Here is a 20,216-nt window from a genome sequence, read left to right as displayed (position 1 = left end):
GCGCGTGCCAGGCTGCCGGTTCCCACCACTTTGCGCGCCATCCAGGCCATGTTGCGGGCGCTCTTCTGCATCGCTACGGCGTGTGATTTGTCCGTTGGTGAGTCCGGAGGGGGACTCGGTTCGCTGTTCTGAGGGGAATGCGGTCCTAGCCGATGCTGCGACTTTGTCTGCCTGGGGCCGGGGCCAAGGGACATGGCTCGACGGTTCGAACTCGTCGACAGATGGCGCGGTGGAAGGGCATCTCCGGATCTGCCTCAGGCCAGACCAGTATACCGAGAACTGATGTCAGAAAGCTCAAATGCCGTGGGGGATCTGTGATGTCTCGGGTTGGGGGGTTGGATCAGGGGCCCCACTATACATAGGTATCCACGCAGTGCCGTCTAAATGGAAAAGAATAGATGTACTATTGAAGTACTGAGGGGCTGGTATGACAACACTTGGTAGGTTGGCTTCTTGGTGTCTTCAACCCCCGCGCTCCTCACGGCCAAAAACGAGGAGCAATCGAAATAGCTTTGCGACACTAACATTTGCCAAGAAGACCCAGCGAGCTGTCTCCCGCATGCCTCGACAGAAGGGAGGGGGAAGATGCCAGGGCAGGACGAGTCGGGCATGTCGCAGTGCATCCATCCTTCGAAACCCACAGGGTACATGGCAGTACATGTACATGACGGGGTACATGCTGTGCCTGAACATGCGGGCAGGCAAAAGACGCACAATGAGGACAGAAAACACGCAGTAAACCGAGGCAGATGGGAATGTCGAATTGCCGAAAATCTTCTTAGAAGAAAGCCTAACGAAATGGCACGACATAACTTGCCAGACCAGGTGTGTTGCCTTTTGGGTAGGAAAGTACATAGGTAAGGCAGGTACCTCGAGGCAACGCCTACCCCCCCCAGGTACCTTGCCGTGATGATGGTCGGGCAGGTGCAACGCAAGGTGGAGAGCAGGAACATCGGAAGCCAGCTCTTGCCGACCTCCACTAAATAGTCGAGTCTCACCTTATCTGGTCCCCCACCCAGGCCAATCAAACCCCCGAAGACCTTTGCCAGCTACAGGCAGACGAGTCCTTCGCCCCAGAGAGGATAAGGCCCACCACCACCTCCTCGCATCTGGTCTGGTCTGGTCTGGTCTGGTGTCATGGTCATGTCCCTCCTCGCCGCAGCACCCTACAACGACTCACGAGATCCGCCTATTCATCTCTGTCAACTCTCACTGCGACCTGCTGCTGCTGCTGCTGCTGCTTCTGGAGACTCCCAACGGATCTAAGTTGTCTTCTTCGAGTCGAACAGCAACTATACGTCTGTGTCTCTTCAAAACGCCTCCTCGCCCTACCAAGACTCTTCATCTCACGCACGCCCCCTTGCATCGACTCACGACACCTAGGCACCTTTCGTTACAGAGGCGCACCACAAGTGCGCTCATAACTCCCCAGCCTCGAGCTGAAGCAACCTGCCCTCAGTGATGCAGGTCCCGCGACAGTCGCGGCAGCGTTAAGATGGTTCAATGGTGGGATCCCGCCAAAATCGAGGCCACTGTCACCCGGCAGTTTGTTTATCAGCACCTCGCTGCGAGCGACGTTGAGCGTCTGGATCGCTCTCTGACCTTTGGGGGAGACCTGACTGACGGCACCTACTGGGAATGGATCGATACCAAGGCCAAATGCATCTTCCTCATCCTTGTCGACCTGAAGATGCCCAGTCAGATCTTTGGCATCATTGACAACTCGTGGGATGACCACGACCTTCCGATATCGCAGGAGCAGGTCGACCAGCTCGCGCAGGCACCAAATCGCTCCAGCCGGGTTGACCGCAGGTTCTTCCAACGCCAATTCCATTACCTCATCAAACCGCTGCAAAGAGGAGACCACATTGTCTTTACGAATCATGAAATTGTGCCGCTCGAGGTCATCGATCGACGAGCAGGCCTCGCTAGCAGTCACACCATTGACAAAGTTGTGTTGCCCAACTGCCCGGGCCAAGTCTTCTGCCGGCGCCGGATTCCTCTCGGCAATAGTCTCGGCAGCCTGGCACCGATCGACTTTGAGGAAGCCGTGAACAGCATCAGGGGCATCCAAAACCAACACCTGGTGTCCTGCCACGCATCATACACACATAACGGAGCCGGTTACGTTCTCTTCACGCCCGCCACTGACACAACGTTAAAGTCGTTTCTTGGCAACACACCCTCCATCTTCAAAAACCAGTCCAAGAAGGACCGCAGGCAACTTGTCATGAACTGGATACTTTGCCTCGTTGACACGTTGGCGTATATCCATGGCCGGGGACTCTCGCATGGCAACATTAAGTTGTCAACCATCCTCTTTACCAGCCAACTTCACATCTTTTACTCTGACTTCACACGGCTCCATGCTGAGGCACTGTCAGGACAGGCGGACAAGAGCGCCTTCGACCGTGAGTCATACGACTATGCGGCCCCGGAACAGTGGTTTCGCCCGACCACTGGGCCGACGAGTCCCGGTGGGCGCAAGGCGACCTTGTCCATGTCGGTCTCCCCAGAGTCGCATACGAGTTTCTCCATATCTCGCAGTGACAATCCAAACAACCCCAACTCGATGCTTCAATCTCCCAATCCACATCTGAATCCGCAAGCAGCCGACATCTTCTCACTCGGATGTGTTGTGCTCGAGATGGTAGGTTTCATTCTGAAAAAGAGCACAAAATCTTTCGCGACGCACCGGGCATCGAAGAACAAGACAGCAGGCCGTGGGGGTGCAGTTCCGGACTCATCTTTTCACAAAAACCTCGGCCAAGTGGAATCTTGGATGACGATACTTGCCAAAGAAGCTTCCAAGAAAACATCCGAGAGTGACGGCGCCGCGGTCCTCCGCGGCGTGGTGCCCATGCTGCACATTATTGCCTGTATGCTCTCAGCGAATCCGATCGATCGACCACCGGCGGACGAAATCCAGCATCGAGTTTACCAGATTCTGACACAGAACGCTGGCATCACTGAGCCGCACTGCGTCCATCGCTATGGCAGTTGGGATCTCGGATTCAGCCACCTGCGCATTCAGTCGCCGACGCAAGGCTTCGAAGGAGGATTGATGCCGCATCGTCAAAACACATCAGCCTCGCGGTCCAGTCGAGACAGCGAGAGCTTCAGCGGGCGACGACTAGGCCACTCCCGGACCAACAGCAGCGGCGCCCTGTCGGATAACAGCCAGGCCAGCAGCTCAGCGAGCAGCGATAGGGGAGGTCAGGAAACCGAGCTCGGGTCGAGCGCGGGCTCCATGTCCGTGTCGGGGTCTGGATTCGCCGCGTTGAGGAATATTCGCGTACCTCAGGTGAGGTCACCCGGGAAATGGCAAACTTCTCCAACCGCAGGGCCGCCATCAATGTACACAGGGCAGGGTGGGCAGGCGTCGGTGTACTGACTGGTAATCAGGAGGAGTGACGATGACGATCATGACTGTCGCCTGCGACGCTGGGACAAAACTTTTCATGTGTATGATGAGACTGGGTCATCTGGCGCAATAATGTATGGGCAGCAAGGCGTTACATTCTCTTGATGAAGGCATGCACTATGGGATTGCGAAGGAGATGATGGTTTCGGTAGGATATCTGAACTTTGGTCGAGCGTTTTGCACGCAGGGCGGCACTATTGAAAGACTTCCCATAATGCACTGTGGTCAGTTCGGGGGAGACGCTGCTCTTATGTGACCTGTTTGCAGCACCCTGTCATGTTTGACCTTGTAATTGTGTCCATGGGATGGCACGATTCGCAGCAATTGTTACGTGACGGCGATGCATCGAATGGGGAGGTTTCCCTTGACAAACGGAAAACCAATGAGCTGCACGTACAAGTCTAAATGCGGCGGCATGCGTCGAGGTAGGCACACAAGGTTTGCCAAACGCCTGTATGCCTCGCAGACCCGACCCCAGGTTGTTCCCCGGATAGACTCCCGTCGTCCGCACAGCCGCCTCCACGTTGGAGACGTCAAATGCGGGCAAGCGACTGTGACCCAGTGGCTTTGGGAGTGGAAATGTCGGGGGCGCCTGCAAGGAAAGCCACATGCCTAGTTCATCAAGTCATCTGGCGGCCGTGAAGCCCCGATGCAGCACAAAAGGGGATTCGATTCACGGAGATGAGCTGAGATTGGCTAGGTTGCTTTCTCGACGACTGGTGAGTCTCGTGTCTTACTATTTCCTGGCGATAGTCGTCCACAACGTTCATCGTTTAATGGTTGATGGTCCGTGTGTTGACAGGTACATGCACTGACGCAGAAGTTTTGGTGGTCCGTCAAGTACATGTACATGTCATCACATCATCAAGGGGGGAACAGAGCCGCGGACCCACACGGGTTTCTCGGAGGAGGCGCTTCCACGTACATCATTCTTGCCCTGTGCACTCTCCCAGGCTCGAGATTCTCAGTTCCTCTCCAACAACATACCAGAGCTGTCCATCTTCCGACATCTCCCTCTTCTGAGCCCTCTCAGGTGTCGCAATCTGCCACGGAGACGAACCGCTCGATGATTGCCTAACCACCCCTCGATTGCGCGCTCCTCAGCATGCCTCACTCGTCGCAAGCTCCGCTCATCTCGGACCGGCAGGACCGGGAGCGGGACGACAGACGAGATGACGACGATGAAGAGCTACTCCGCCGGGACGACTACTACGATGATGGCGATGCCGACGACGACGCCGACGCCGACGCCGACGAGCATACCCTCCCCCCGCCCATCAAGACCACAGGCGTGCAGGCCAGCCTGTTCATCTGGCTGCTGACGTTTGCCGCCGGCATCAGCGGCCTGCTTTTTGGCTGTACGTTGCTTTGCCTGCCCCTTGTCGAGACATGCTTCTTGCGTGCTAACTACCTGGCGAAGACGACACAGGCGTGATCTCAGCAACCCTCGTCTCCATCGACAACTCCCTCTCCAACCGCGAGCTCACATCCTTCGACAAATCTATCATCACGTCAAGCACGGCCCTATTCGCCCTTATCGTCTCCCCTTTCTCCTCCGTTGTGGCCGACGCCCTCGGTCGCCGCCGCGTCATTCTCCTCGCCGATTTTCTCTTCGTCCTCGGCGCCCTCCTCCAAGCTGGCGCTCACACTGTCACCTTCATGGTCTTTGGCCGCGCCGTCGTTGGTGCGGCGGTCGGCGCGGCGAGCTTCGTCGTGCCGCTTTACATTGCCGAGATCGCCCCTGCCACCCACCGCGGCCGCCTCGTCACGACCAACGTCCTCTTCATCACCCTCGGCCAGGTCGTCGCCTACATCGTCGGATGGGGGTTCTCCGTCTACGGCGATAAAAATACTGCCTGGCGCTGGATGGTCGGACTCGGTGCTGTGCCTGCGGCGGTGCAGATGGCTGTTGTCATGTACATGCCCGAGACGCCACGCTGGCTCGTCATGGTCGGGCGTTCGACGCTCGCGAAGCGTGTTGTGCACCGGGTTGCCGGTGGCCGCCCCTCTGCCATGCGTGACGCAGAGGCCGTGGTTCAAGAAATCGAGATTGAGATCCGTTCTGAGCGGGAGGTCATGCGCCGGGAGGGCTCACCGCGTCTCGAGTGGTGGGGTGGATGGCAAGAGCTGCTGACCGTCGGACGTAACAGGCGGGCACTTGCCATTGCTTGCCTGCTGCAGGGCCTGCAGCAGCTGTGCGGTTTCAACTCCCTCATGTACTTTTCAGCGACCATCTTCCGGCTCGTCGGCTTCCACACGCCGACGTTGACGGCTCTCAGCGTCGCCGTGACGAACTTTGTCTTCACCGTGGCGGCATTGCTCCTCATTGACAAGATTGGCAGACGTCGCATCATGCTCTACTCGCTGCCGTTCATGATCGCGGGTCTGCTGCTCGCGGCGTACGGCTTCTCGTTCCTCGACCTGGCTCCGTCGACGTCGACATCGACCGCGGGCGATGCACGCCCACCGGGTGCAGGCGACCCCGGCAGCACTCCTTCCGTACCCGGCGGAGGTGAGGACGAGGGCGCCTCAACGTCTCACGGTGCCGCTCTCATGATCCTCGTCAGCATCATGATCTATGTAGCCGCCTACGCCATCGGCCTCGGCAACGTGCCCTGGATGCAGAGCGAGCTCTTTCCGCTGGCCGTGCGGTCCATTGGCAGCGGTGTCGCGACGTCGACCAACTGGGCAGCCAATTTCGTCGTCGGCTTGACATTTCTGCCGCTCATGGACACTTTGACGCCGCCATGGACTTTCACGCTCTACGCCCTACTCTGCACCGTAGGCTATGCCCTTGTCTGGCGTATATACCCTGAGACGGCAGGGTTGAGTCTTGAAGAGGCGACGGGGTTGTTGGATAATGGATGGGGAGTACGCAGGTGATGAGTTTTTTGGGTACAATAATCACGACTCCATGAATTATACGTTATTCGAGCATGCACATGCTCGCTTTTGGGTTTGAAAGCTGTGCTCCGTATTGCGATCATGATTGACTCGTCGACGTGAATTCTGGACGTGAATGGGTGCGTATTGTGTTCGCACCAGTAGAATTGGGTAGCCATCGTGACAAGTGTAGAGAACCGCACATAGCCAAACCGTTGGAACGGTGCGGCCCATGGCGGCTGTTGGACGGCCATCGACTCGCCAGCCAACAAAAAAAAAAAAGCATAATTCCTCACAAACGCGACGTCGTAGACAAGCGGTGGTCTGAGCGGGCCGGTCGACTTTCTGTCTGACCGATTCGGAATGGGAGTCACATCGTGCCATCAGAGTTTTGGACGTTTCGATCATTCCCTAATCAGAGTTTCAAGCTGCAGGACAGCATTTCCCTGCCGCCAGCCGACTGACGTCAACGAAGCCCGCTGTGAAGGCGCGAGTCGTGACGGTCCAGAACCCTGCTGTCAGCTGATGGACGACCAGGGACTTTAACGTCACGATTCATCTATTTGTGGTTTTTGACTGGGTTTTGCTCGTCGCTGGCCGCAGTAATCTTTTGAGAACCCCCCCCCCCCTAACTGCGAACTTGTTGTTTGCTATCGGTCCAGGCTCCGAATTTTCTCGTTCGGTTCTTCGCCCTTCCTACTCCCGCCCACTTGCCGATTTGAGGCCCCAGAAATTGGGGGCCCTAGGAGTTGGACACACGGCCACTGTCGGCCTCTAGTGGAGTGAAGGAGATGGGAGGGGGAAAAGTAGGGTCCAGACCTCAGTGTGCATGCCCGAGTCCCCTGCGGCTGGGATGCAACGCCCACTGAGAAACGACGCTCCCATTGTTCGACTGGAGCGGCAGGCTAGGGCTGCAGATTGCAACACGCACCATGTGGCACCACCCGCGACTTGGCTTTCTTTTCTCCCCTACCTCAGGTCGTGGGTGGGTGCCCTCGCTCTCTTGTCCTTACGTGTACCTCTTCAGCCGGGCTGGAGTACCGAAGATGTTACCTAACGTGAGCGTGGGTGTAGGTGACGTCACCAAGCTCGGCCGAGTTTTCGTGCATATTGCTTACTGAGAATGTTCACATGGGCCAGACGAACATGCGCGTCCATGGACAAGGGCGCGCGGCAGATTCGTCGGATCGGGAGATCGGAAGGGCAACGGGGGCGCGAAAGGGCGATGTCCGAGAGATCTGCAGAATGGGATTCGGTGTTTGCGACAGGGCGGCGGCCGATCGAACAGCGAGCGCAGTGCCAGCCCACTCAGGCCGGAACAGCACAGCGTGGACTGGACGAGACAGGGTAGGTGGGATAGGTAGGTAAGGTAGGTAAGGTAGGTAAGGTAGGTAAGGTAGGTAAGGTAGGTAAGGTAGGTAAGGTAGGTAAGGTAGGTAAGGTAGGTAAGGTAGGTAAGGTTCCTAGGTTGGCCGGCAGCGTAACACAGCAGCACACCGAAGCACAGCAAACCGAAAGTGCACTGTGAAAATGTCGCTTTACAGGGGAGGGGGATCCACAGCAAATGGGAAGGCAGAGAAAACACAAGTCGGCAAGGCCGGGCGGTGCCGAGGCAGTGGACAGCACGCATCGTGCCCCGCCCGGACCCCTCATATCGGCCAATGAATGGTCGAGAAGAGATCTGCCTTGGGTAGCGGCCGCGTGCGGCAGTCGCAGTGCAGGCGTGCGGAATGCACAATGGACCCCACTCTTCGTTTTGCCTGGGAACAGGAAGCATTCCTTTCGTCGTCCGTTTCCTGCCGTTGCCGTGTTTCCCGGGGGCATCGAGAAGGCTAGCCGGGCTCGGGCCACGAAGGGACTCGGAGAGAGGGAGAGAAGAGATTTTTAGATTGTACCCCTGCGGCGTTGGGCTGTTTTCGTACTGAGTGGCCCTGATTTGCGTCCGCATGGAACGATATGGGCCCTTGTTCACACAGATTTGGGTGATGACCAAGACACTGGGCCGAAGGAACAGTTCCATTCGGCATCATGTTAAGAAGGCCGCGCCCAAGGGGATCCATGGGGAAGGACGAGAAGCGGATTTAGGGATCATGCTTACTTAGCTCCTTTGCTATCTCCATCAGCTTGCCTTTCTAATTCATACGGCATTCTGGTCATCCCATTGGAATGAAAGAGAAAAAACGCCTTGTTACTCATCCACGTTAAATCGTCGCGAAAAAGTCGGCATCGTGCATCGTGCAGAGGCAGGTGCAGTCGCGCATCGCCGGGGCCCCTGACGTAATTGGGCGCTCAACACATCTAGCACCAGAGAAGCTAGAAGCTAGAAGCTAGAAGCTAGAAGCTAGCTCCGAGGCCTGCCCTCACGACTCGTATGAGCTCGATACCACCACACCCGCTACCCTCTTTCTCTGCTCTACCCTGCCTTGCCTCGTTCGCCTGGCTGGGATCGAAACCTAATAACCCTTCCATCGCCCCATCGACCATTGCCGATTCTCTGGCCCCTCCTCCCCTCTTCTCTTACTACCACATCGAGTGTCTTCGTCGCGAGATCATACCCACGCCAACGATTCCCATTGACCTCCCTAGCACTGCCGAGCCTGACTGGCTTCACGTTCTTCAAACCCCCCCGAACACTCCCTCTCCCTTTCGCCCCACGAGCTACACCCAACATGGATGAGGTAGATCGCGAGCTCAGCAACGCCGCTCGGGCTGCGTCGCCGGGCCGCTACCAGTCTCGCGGTAGCCACGAGATTGAGCGCGTCCTTTCCGCTTCTACTACTTCGAGCACATCCACTTCTTCCTCCCGAGAGCCCTACCGCCGCAACACGGGCATCAGCCGCGTGTCAACTCAGAATGACCTCGAGCGCCATCCCACGGCGCTCAGCCGCATCGCCACCCAGCGCAGCCAACACAGCAACACTGTCGGCCGAAGCATCAAGAGCAGAGAATCGAGGAAACCTCTTCCCAACTTTGGCGCCGGAAAGCCCTATCCGCCTCACCTGCCCGACCAGGAGGAGTATGTCGTCGAGTTTGACGGGCCCAGCGACCCGCTGCATGCCCAGAACTGGCCCATGAAGAAGAAGTGAGTCTCAGATGCTTCTTTGTCTTAGATCTGGTTGGGCGCAACATTTTTTGGGGGGGTCTCGTCGCTGACACACGTTTCCAGGATGATCACAGCCGTCATGCTGGCTTACACGACCTTGACCTCCGCCTTCGGCTCGAGTATCTTTTCCGCCGCCACCGCGCCCATCAGCGTCCAGTACAACGTCTCCAACGAGGTTGGCATCTTGGGAGTCTCCTTCTACGTTCTCGGCTTTGCGACAGGTCCCACGCTCTGGGCGCCCCTCTCTGAGCTGAAGGGTCGTCGTCTGCCGCTCGTCCTCTCCATGTTCGGCTTTTCTCTCTTCTCCATCGCTGCAGCTACAGGCAAGGATATCCAGACGATTCTCATCTGCCGTTTCTTCAGCGGTTTCTTCGGCGCCTGCCCTCTGGCCGTCGTCGCCGCCGTCTTCTCCGACATGTTTGACAACCGTACCCGTGGCGTCGCCGTCACAGTCTTCTCCATGGCCGTCTTCACCGGCCCTCTCCTCGCCCCCTTCGTCGGCGGCTTTATTGTGGAGTCGTATCTCGGCTGGCGCTGGACCCAATATCTCATCTCCATCATGGGCTTCTTCGCCTTCTTCCTCGATCTGTTCTTTCTCGAGGAAACGTATCCGCCCGTCATCCTCGTGAGCAAGGCCTCCGAGTTGCGCCGTCGCACCCGGAACTGGGGCATCCACGCCAAGCAGGAGGAAATTGAGGTCGACCTCCGGGAGCTTATCACCAAGAACTTCACGCGTCCCATGCGCCTGCTGTTCTTCGAGCCCATTGTCACCCTCTTGTCCATCTACATGGCTTTCATCTACGGTATTCTGTACCTCTTCCTGACCGCCTACCCCTTTGTGTTCCGCGGCGTTCACGGCTTTAACGCAGGCGAGTCCGGCCTCGCCTTCTTCGGCATGGTCACTGGTCAGCTCATTGCCGGTACCGTCGTGCTCCTCCAGCAGCCCTGGTACCTGCGCAAGCTCAAGGCCAACAATGGCGTGCCCGTGCCCGAGTGGCGCCTGCCGTCCGTCATTGTCGGTGGCGTCTTCTTCGCCGCCGGCATCTTCTGGTTCGGCTGGTCCGGCTACCGTCGCGACATCCACTGGATCGTGCCAGCCCTCAGCGGTCTCTTTACGGGTTTCGGTCTCATGTCGATCTTCCTGCAGTCGCTCAACTACCTCGTTGACTCGTACCTCATGTTCGCCGCGTCGGCCATTGCCGGCAACACCTTCCTCCGATCGCTCTGCGGCGCCGGCTTTCCCCTGTTCGCGACGCAGATGTTCGAGGGCATGGGCATAGAGTGGGCCTCGACGCTGCTGGGCTGCATCGCCGTCGTGCTCGCTCCCATTCCCCTCATCTTCTGGCTCTACGGCCACAAGATCCGCGCCAAGAGCGCCTACGCACCCACCTTCCAGGCCCAGGCTGAGGAGCCGGTCGAGCCCGAAGACTTGCCAGGTGCCGTGCCGACGCAGTCCCAGACGGCTGTCAATGGAACCAACGGCGTCAATGGAGGCCACGAGGAAGAGAAGCAGGATGATCTCGCGGCGAGGGCGAACGCGCCCGCGACGAATGGCGACAGGAGCAATGCTGTGTAATGGGTTCCCAAGGAGGATAGGTTTGGAAAGAGAAGGCAGACTATTAGTCATAATGACAGGAAGAACCACAAAACGGTCGCCTGCTATTCTCTCGGCAAAACGGGTGGTTGCAAGCGTTTGGCTTTCCGTACGGATTTATTCTACTATCAATAATAAGCACGTATGCTCGAGATGTTGCGTGTCTGGTGGCTCACGTGTTGTTGTAACAGAAGAGATGTACGACGCAGGCATCGGTAACCAGTCAATTTGTGTCATCATGTACAAAGTACCTATGTATTACAGAAAATGTACCGCAGACATGTCCCTCCCCTGATTTTTCGTCATGATATATATGTATACATATATCTTTGTATGCGTATGTGTGTATATATGTATGGTCCCAGGCGCCGGCGCCCATTGCGTTTCTTTCTACTCCGTCTTCTGCGGACCCTCCTCGCGGCGCCCGATGAACGAGTCCATGGCGCGGTCGAGCCCCGCCAGCCGGCGCACGAGGACCTGCAGGCCGGCGGGCAGGACGGCGTACCAGTCGACCCAGCGGGCGTAGAGCGGCAGGGCGACGTGGGCGCTGCGGCCGGCGTCGATGGCGGCGACAATCTCCTTGCAGACGTCGACGGGCTCGACGACGGGGGCGAGGAAGGCGTTGGGGGTGCGGACGCCGTGGAAGAGGGGCGTCGACAGCTGGCCGGGCTCGACGAGGACGGTGCGGACGTTGGGGTGGGAGCGGCGCAGCTCGGCGGTCAGGGAGGCGTGGAGGGCGGAGAGGCCGGCCTTGGCGGCGGCGTAGTCGGCGAGGCCGGCGGCGCCGAGGCGGCCGAGGACGGAGGAGACGGTGACGATGGTGGCGCCGTCGGGGGCGCGCAGCAGGCAGGGCAGGAAGGTCTTGAGGGTGTAGATGGGGGCCAGCAGGTTGACGGCGAGGCTGCGGTCGAGGGCGTCGAGGGACTGGTCGACAAAGGGGCGGCCCGTGACGACGGCGGCGTTGTTGACGAGCACGGTGGGCGGGCCGAGGTCGCGCTCGATCTGGGCGGAGGCGGCGGCGAGCTGGGCCTTGTCGGACACGTCGCAGGGGTAGTGGGTGACGCCGCGGGCGGCGCCGTTCTCCATGGGCCGCGGGTCGAGCACGGCGACGGTGGCGCCGCGCATGCCGTAGACCTCGGCGAGGAGGAGGCCCAGGCCCGAGGCGCCGCCCGTGATGACGATGACCTCGTCGGCGAGGTCGACGTGGCGCGGCAGGCCGTGGGCGACGCGCGTGTTGATGGCGGACAGGGTCCAGACGAGGGTGATGAGGCTCGCCCAGGCGATGGACACGAGCATGGGCGGCGCGGACCAGTCCATCATCTGGGCGCGGAAGCAGAGCGGGATGACCCAGGAGATGAAGGGGTGGAAGAAGGTCGTCTTGAGGACCTTGAGGATGAGGTCGATCGAGAGGGGATCGAACCAGGAGTCATTATGGGGCATAGAGCGATCCATGGCTGCTGTCGTGGTGTCGCTGTCGTGGTGTCGCCGTCGTGGTGTCGCCGTCGTGGTGTCGCCGTCGTGGTGTCGCCGTCGTGGTATCGCTGTCGTGCTGGTATCACTGTCGACGGGTTCGTGATGGAGAACGGTGAGGTTGGAGGAGGGGCAGTCGGATGAGGTGGCTTGGGCGTCGTGCCTGGTCGTCGTGTATCGATGACGATGGAAAAACCGATGAGGTGAGGCTGCCCGGCAGCAGAGGAAAGCGAGTGACAGGTGTCAATGGCGGCAGGCAATTAGCATTAGGGGAGGGGAGGAGGTTTGCGTCCAGCGTTGAAGGAGGGAAGTTGAGATGAAAGACACGGCGCTCCCGACATGTGATGGAGATGTTGGAGGGGCCACAGCTCCCACCAGCTCTCGCCTTGGTGACAAAGGTATAGCCTTAGGTAAGGTGCCTACCTAGTAGGTCAGGTTCCTAGGTCGCTACCCGCTGAGCAACAGGGACCAGGGCGGGCTGGGGCCTTGGCTCAGGCATCTTGGCTCAGAAGCACCAGGGGCTCAGGGCGGTGAAACGCGGTCCCTGCACAAAGGGGTCAGGGGCCGGCCCCTGTTTGAACCCCTGCCCCGCTCACTGGAGGGATGCTGTGTAGGTACCTACCTACCTACTTGTGCCTAGGGTAGGTACTGACTATTCATCCTGATGTAAGTTTGATGGTCGCAGCCGGACAAATCATATGGTGCAGTGTTCTTTTCCCTTACTTCGACCTGCGCATCGGCCATAGCACACTGTAGCGACTCGCCCACTCGTAAGGGGAAGATGCATCGTGATCATGGTCGAGGCTCCGTCTCCTGGGCCGAAGCACCCGAGCAGTAACCAAGTACATGTACATGGTACGGCAAGAGAAACCCGCGCCTCATAGACGGCGCCACTGGACATGCCATTTCCGCAGGACCATCATTGCTCTGAGCAGGACGCAATTCAAGGGGAAACCCTTCTACCTGACCACATCTATAGAGCGCGACCTAATCAATCCTCGGCCAAAAACAAAAAGTCATCCAGCCAGAGACTCGTCCAACCACTCATAAGACAGAGAAGCATCCGTCCGCCCCGGGTCCACCCCGGCCGCTCGGAGTGCCCAACCCACACTACCCCGCATCGACAACGGACATGCACGGCAGTTGAGACACAAGCACTGATCCATGGCATCCGCGGAGCGCCGGGACAGTATCTTGGGCAGCAGCCCGAGGTCCTGCAAGACGAGAGACCGCTCGTAAAGTAACCTCAACTCATGAGCAGGCAACATTTCAATGCTGCGATGCCACATACCAAGTAAGACAAGCTGCTAAGCCACACCAGCCAGTCGCACGCTCCGATATGGTTTTATCAAGGGAGGGAACTTGGGGAAACTTTCATCGACATGAAAACTGCCGAATGCCGTCACATTACCGAGCTCCAGTCAACACTTTGTTTCGGCAAATAAACCACTTGATGGCAGCAACCCACCATGACAAGAGATGAAGATACATGGTCACGCCGGCCGAGGGGATAGTTACCCCACAGATCCATACTTTGGACTGATCATGCCCCAGCACTCCGGGGGAGCCAGCATCCCCGCGTCGCTTGCTGCACCTGGATCATGTGCCGCCATACTCAACCCACGCCTCCACTCTCTGGTCCCTTGCACCTTATTACACGAGGCGCAACCCCAGGATGAAGACTTACCAGCAAGGCCAGCATGAGCCCGTGCTGAGCGAGAATAGCCTTGACTCCGAGGTTATTCATTCAAGTGTCAGGGGGTTTTTTGCTCGGGTAGAATAACGGTTACACGGACAAGGCTCCGTCAACAGCCGCTCTGGCGTTGTATTAGAAGCCAGATCCTCCTCCTTTCTCCATCTTGAAAACATGGATCTCTTAATATACACACATAATCCAAAGCACTCCCACACCTTCCGCGCCCATGACCTCCAGGGCTGCCTTACTGAACCCTCAAGCTCAATTGTGAACCCTCCGGCGGTAGCTCCAGCACCTTTTTACATCCGTCAACGCCAACATGACCTCCTACAGAGAGCCAGGTCTGCACATTTTGGGTCCTGAATGGCTGGAGGTGCGTCTCGTCCAAAGCTCACTTTATTGAAATACATTCGCCTACTTGGTCTGATGTGCTGATCGGCTCAGATTGCCGATCATGTCACGCTCTCGTTTGGAAAAGGTACACCCGAGGAGCTACGAAACCAAGTGAAGTTGCCTTTTGAGTTGCCTTCACCCACCGGAATGACTATCACCGACAAACCGGTGCCCGGATATGATGGTGGTACAAACCAGGTTCGCATCTACAAGCCCGAGGAACCCTCGACCAATGGCGCCGTCCTGATATAGTGAGTCTTGTCACATTCAGGCCTCGAGAGTGTCATTTTGCTTACATGGGGTGTGCGCCCTACCAGCGTTCATGGCGGCGGTTGGACTGTTGGAAACCTGGACACGGAGGACGCGTTCTGCCGCACCGTATGCAGAGGCAACCGGATTGTCGTTGTGAGCATAGACTACAGGAAGTACGACGACAACGCAAAATGCTGCATGCGTGTGGTGAGGGACGACATGGTCGCTGACAGAACAATCTTAGGGCTCCAGAGCATCCTTTCCCCATCGGAATAGAGGACGTCTGGGCCGGAGTTCTCTGGGTAGGAAATACCCATCTTGTGTGCCAGCCTGGTCGCAATTGACACCTCGCAGGTTCAGAACAACCTAGATTTCCTCGGAGGAAAGCCAGACAACCTCATCATGGGAGGCCTGAGTGCCGGGGGCAACATTGTTAGTCAACATGCAGCCCCAATTCCGGTGGAAAGACGCAAAAGAGGCTGATGCATCCCTAACCCCCGCGCCAGACAGCAGCACTCGTTCAACGTGCCAAGGCCACAGGTCTCGTCTCCATCCGTGGGCACATCCTGCGCGAACCTCTCGTGGTCCACCCGGCGGCCCAGCCCGCGGGCGTCGACTTCTCGAGCTACCTCGACTCCGAGGACGCCCCGATCCTTCCGACCCTCGGGGTGCACCGCTGCCTCGAGTGGTACAAGCCCGTGCCCGACGATCTGCGTATGTCGCCCCTCCTGGCCGAGGACTTCTCAGGTCTGCCGCCGGCATACGTGCAGATTGCCGGGGTTGACCCCCTGCGGTGCGATGCGTTCGCCTACATCGACAAGCTCCAAGCAGCTGGGTATTGTTGAACCTCCCCCCCCCCCCCCCCCCCCCGCGTGCTCTTTCTGTCCTGGCTGTTCAGCGCTGACCACTTGTCTTGCCGCTCAGGGTTCCGGTGCGCGTCAGCGTGTATCCTAGATTACCGCATGCGTTCCAGATGGTGCCGCTGAAGTCGAGCCAACAGAGTGACAAGGAGCTCATCTATGCTGTGAAGTGGCTCATTGGAAGCGAACGAGACGATGACACAGGCACTAGCAGACCCGACCGTCTCTCTGGGCGGGAACCCTGGGCTGACCACCAGGACATGGTCAATAAGTGGTGTGGATGTGCCATCGCCGTCGGTTGTGGTTGTTCCGGGTGAGAACTCGAGGACGGCCAAGCTCGCAGATGGGGAAGTTTGGTAGGGCAGTCGCAGTCAGCAGCACGAGACAGACGTGATGAAGATTGATTTGTCATGTTGCCCCCGAGATCTACATGCTGAGTCCTCCCGATGTCCGAATCGGATGGTTGTGGTGATCACCAGGCTGGCGCTCCCGTCTTCGCCCCCAAGTAGGTCTTGGAAATGCCCACCGAGAAGGCGAAGCCACATGATGCGCTGGGCCCCGTACGGCTGCTGGGATACCAAGCAGCCCATGCGAAATGACAAGAACAGAGCTGGGGGGGGGGGGGCGTCCTGACAGTGGCAAAAATAGCAAATCCTGGCTCGTGGGCGCTGCCAGCTGAATCCTGCGGGACGGTGGGAAGGATCATGTTCCCAGCCTCATCTCATGCAGGTCTGCCTGCAGCTATTAGCTGTGCCTTCCCCGCCGATTTTCAGAATGGTTCCCACGAGATGGCTCATTTGCAGTGAAGTCTCTCTGAGCATGCTCGGTAATCATGTTTCGCTCGTCGAGCATGTTTCGGTCCCGACCTCAACACGATGTCAAAAGGATCGTGGTATGTGTCGACGGCACGTGGTACAACGCTGATGGCAAAGAAGGTAACGGTCGTCACCTGAAAAGTACCAGCGAGTGAAAGCACCGAATCTGATCATGCGAAAATGTAGGAAAGGGGACAGGAAACCTGAGCAACACTTTCAGGATCTTTGCGTCTGTCAAACAAGGTACTTTCGAGCAGGGCGGCAAAACAATCAAACAGGTACCGATGACGTTTGAAACCGTCTTTTACCCATATCTCTTTCTCACACGTTTGTAGGTAGCCAAGTACTTCAACGGCATAGGGACCAAGACCAGCAGTTATGACAAGTACAACGATGCCATTACGGGGGACGGCTGCAAGGAGCTCATCCGCGATGTCTACCAGGTTTGTGCCAGCCTTCCGCTCGGGCGCCAGCTTTTGCCGGCATACTGACATGGTATCCTCCAGTACTGCTGTGCAGAGGTGACGAGTCCAGATGACGAGCTTTGGCTGTATGGCTTCAGCAGAGGCGCCTGTAAGATGCCTCTCCATCCTAGTGACGCTTTCTGGCTTGGTGTCGCTGACTGAAATGCAAGACGTGGTGCGCGCTGTGTCGGCTCTCTTCCGAGACCTAGCCACGTTGCACAAGCAGACGACAGGACAGTTCAACCAGGACTATCGAGCTGCATTAGGGTTCCTGAACGCGAAGCAAAAGAGACAAATGTCGAACAAGCAGGGGGAGGTATGGCTATGATTGTCCCTTTCGCCAAGACGGTAGTGCTGACAGAGCGTCTTTCTGCATCGCAGCTGTACAACTTTTTGTCAGTGAACAGACCTATATGTGCGATCACTGCCAGCGTAGACTGACTACTGGTGTTCACAGCTTGGAAAAGACGCGAGAGGGTCCTGCCATTCAGTTCCTCGGCCTCTTCGACACGGTGAAAAAGGCTCAAGGAGATGTGGACTTCGACCTCTCCTACTCGCGGTCCATCCGTCGCGTTCGCCACGCACTAGCGCTGAATGAAGAACGAAATACGCACCAACCTGAGCTGTACAAGACCGAATCAACACCGGGCTGGGACGCCGAGTCTCTCATCCAGGCATGGTTCGTTGGTTGGCACGTTGATATCGGTGGGGGAGCCAGGGATGACGGCCTGTCGCTGTATCCCCTGCAGTGGATGCTTCTCGAGAGCCAGAAGTTTGGCCTCGTCCTGGAGTACAAGCCGCCAAAGTACATTGCCGACAAGATTCCGGTCGAGCACCCGCCCTCTCTGGTGCTGCCGAGTATTGTGAGCGAGAGCGGTTCGGACCAGCCGTTTCCGAAGACGTGCCTGTTTTCCGGAGGACCCGTCCCCAACGAGACGAATAAAGAGACTGATCAAGAGGTTCGTCAGTGGGACTTTTGCCTAGCAAGCGGTATCACAGTCAACATGTTTGATTTGCGAGCCTCCCACCGCCATGGCAACCTTCAGAAAAGACAGGGGAAGAAGCTGAAAAAGAAGGGGCATGTGGAAAAGGCTTCTCACGAAGTAAGGCTGAATCCACCGGACAAATTATTCACGGGCTACCAGCGGCGCCCGCGCTCAGTTTTCGACGCGCGGGGTGTGGCGGGTTACAACGAACATGGTACGCTCCCAACGGCCCTCGTCGTCTTCATGGAAAAAGTCATGTTAATGGCGGGTAAATGCAGATCCGTATGGCACCATCATACATCCGTCAGTCTACTTTCTGAAGGACACATATCCTAGCTTGGGCATCAAAGACGCTCTGCAGAAGATGGAAGACAGACTGGAAGACTTTAGCAGCCAATTCCAGTCGCCCGAGCACAGCAATTTCTTTCCCTGGTTGCTGGAGCGTACGCTGAAGACTCGATATGAGCAAGTGCGCATCCTCATCTGCGGTCGATCCGGGGTGGGCAAGTCGACGTTGCTGAACCGCATATTCGGCATGAAAATGGTAAGCATGCAGCCGGCTTGGTCCGAAGCATAGGAGTTGACCCGTAATGTTACCAGACTGTAGAAAATGAGGACACGCGGGGAATTCATGACATGGAGCAAGGGTTTGAGTCAGATCAATATCCCGGTATTATCATTCACGATTCGGAAGGCTTCGAGGCGGGGGACATCAAACGCGTTCAGGCTTTTGAGATGTTCCTGAAGAAACGGGGTTCTTCTGCCCCAGAGAAGGATCAGCTGCATGCCGTCTGGTAAGTTCATGCCCCTAGGGTCGCAGGAATGTCGTGGAGGTTGATGGCAACAAACTGAGCGATGCACTGACTCTTTGACTGAAAGGATTTGCAACGATATGGACACAAGCCGGCCCATCGAAGCCGCATTTGAACTCGTTCTTGGAATCATTGCCAAGTATGCCCCATCTCTGCCAGTCGTCCTCGTCGGTACCAAGAAGGATAAGTTCCTCAGGCAAGAGACCGAACTGAGCAAGGAAGAAATCCGAGCATTGGAAACAGGGCGAGCCCCTGAGCCACAACGCGAGCTGGACATCGCTCGTGATCTGCAGAAACGACAAAGTTGGCAGAAGAGGCTGGCGATAGATTGTGCCGACGCCAACGACAAACTGGACATCAAGGTGACTTTCGTCTCGAGAGGTAAGGATACGAGACCCGAGCATGCAGCTGCTTGCTCCCCTCTCCGAAGGAAATTACTGGGCAGTCAATAGAGTGCTGACAAGCTGTCACAGACAACCGAGAGTCCATCATGGCTCTGATGCACTTGACCCTCGAGCCACTCAACTCTGAGAGCCTTCGTTCAGGTATGGTAGCAGCCCAAGTAGTCGATCTAGATCTCAAGATTGCGCTGGCAGTCGAAGAGACTGTTCGTTTGCTCCGCACAGCAGTCACGGCCTCTAACTTGGGGGCTCTGCTTGTGGTTGTGAACAGGATCTCGGCGCCCACGTATTCGCGGCTTCTTTGCAACGCTATCGTCCGATCCTTTGGCTTGACACGCACGACCACCAGCGGACTCACTCGCGAGGAGGAGGTCGACAATATCATGAGCACGGTTGTGTGGAGGAACCTCTCCTCCTTCATGGCACGGTCATTCTTCGTAGCCATCGGAGACGTGTCGCTCTTAGTTGCGGCACCGTTATTCGAGGCGCCGGTGACAGCGCGGATGGTCGTCAAATGTGCATGCGATCTCATCATCATCATGGACCGGGCCTTCCACACTGGCGGAAAGTTTGTCACGCGGCAGCAGATCCGACAGGCCTCGCGGGAGTACGTACAACCTCTTGCAGAAAGCGAGTTGCGCGGCCTGCGCGACCGGACAGGCGTCAAGTCGGGCTCTTCGAGAAGACGGTTGGTCCATAAGCGCGTCAACGCGCTGATACCGGTGATTTCGGCATTAGCGGTGAAGATATACAGGAAGCGTCAGATTGAAAGCCTGCAACGAGGCATTCGAGAGATCATTGAGGATTATCGAATCCAGTCGGCAACAGACCACTATCTGGAAAGCGATGAATCTGTTGCTTCTAGCGACACATTGTCTGTGGGAACTGGCTCACTGGACGAGACGCTGGACGTTGCTTCGGAGGATGATGAGGATTTGAAGGCGTTTTCGGATATGAGCATCAAGGGGCAAGGGGCGTGAAGCCGTCTCGTGGTTGTTGCATTGAGGCAACGAAGAAGCTGTAGATAGGAGCCATAAGCCATGCATCTTCACCCAGCGATGAG

At 57.4% G+C, this 20,216-nt stretch overlaps 5 protein-coding genes across 5 annotated transcripts; 4 read left to right on the top strand and 1 right to left on the bottom strand.

The window, feature by feature from the left end:
- Nucleotides 1–1,495: 1,495 nt before the first annotated feature.
- Nucleotides 1,496–3,394, top strand: D7B24_005795 (uncharacterized protein; the record flags this gene model as incomplete). Its single annotated transcript, XM_028639940.1, has 1 exon — nt 1,496–3,394. One exon carries the CDS (start codon nt 1,496–1,498, stop codon nt 3,392–3,394), a length of 1,899 nt encoding a protein of 632 aa, XP_028495735.1.
- A 1,135-nt stretch (nt 3,395–4,529) lies between these two features.
- Nucleotides 4,530–6,307, top strand: D7B24_005794 (uncharacterized protein; the record flags this gene model as incomplete). Its single annotated transcript, XM_028639939.1, has 2 exons — nt 4,530–4,782; nt 4,845–6,307. The coding sequence occupies 2 exons, from the start codon at nt 4,530–4,532 to the stop codon at nt 6,305–6,307; spliced, it is 1,716 nt and encodes a 571-aa protein (XP_028495734.1).
- A 2,669-nt stretch (nt 6,308–8,976) lies between these two features.
- D7B24_005793 (uncharacterized protein) lies at nt 8,977–10,986 on the top strand (the record flags this gene model as incomplete). Its single annotated transcript, XM_028639938.1, has 2 exons — nt 8,977–9,389; nt 9,474–10,986. 2 exons carry the CDS (start codon nt 8,977–8,979, stop codon nt 10,984–10,986), a joined length of 1,926 nt encoding a protein of 641 aa, XP_028495733.1.
- Nucleotides 10,987–11,394: 408 nt separating this feature from the next.
- Nucleotides 11,395–12,456, bottom strand: D7B24_005792 (uncharacterized protein; the record flags this gene model as incomplete). Its single annotated transcript, XM_028639937.1, has 1 exon — nt 11,395–12,456. One exon carries the CDS (start codon nt 12,454–12,456, stop codon nt 11,395–11,397), a length of 1,062 nt encoding a protein of 353 aa, XP_028495732.1.
- A 2,033-nt stretch (nt 12,457–14,489) lies between these two features.
- On the top strand, nt 14,490–20,133 carry D7B24_005791 (uncharacterized protein; the record flags this gene model as incomplete). Its single annotated transcript, XM_028639936.1, has 18 exons — nt 14,490–14,543; nt 14,615–14,814; nt 14,881–14,988; nt 15,060–15,117; nt 15,170–15,247; nt 15,322–15,650; nt 15,740–15,988; nt 16,561–16,610; nt 16,677–16,768; nt 16,826–16,933; nt 16,997–17,063; nt 17,125–17,270; nt 17,336–17,349; nt 17,412–18,154; nt 18,219–18,484; nt 18,541–18,734; nt 18,820–19,133; nt 19,226–20,133. The coding sequence occupies 18 exons, from the start codon at nt 14,490–14,492 to the stop codon at nt 20,131–20,133; spliced, it is 3,978 nt and encodes a 1,325-aa protein (XP_028495731.1).
- Nucleotides 20,134–20,216: the final 83 nt, after the last annotated feature.

Source organism: Verticillium nonalfalfae, assembly GCF_003724135.2.
Source record: "Verticillium nonalfalfae strain VnAa140/NRRL 66861 chromosome Unknown scaffold_38, whole genome shotgun sequence".
NCBI classification, from domain to species: Eukaryota; Fungi; Ascomycota; class Sordariomycetes; order Glomerellales; family Plectosphaerellaceae; genus Verticillium; species Verticillium nonalfalfae.
Note: the sequence above shows the minus strand (reverse complement) of the source record. Positions and strands in the feature narration are given on the sequence as shown.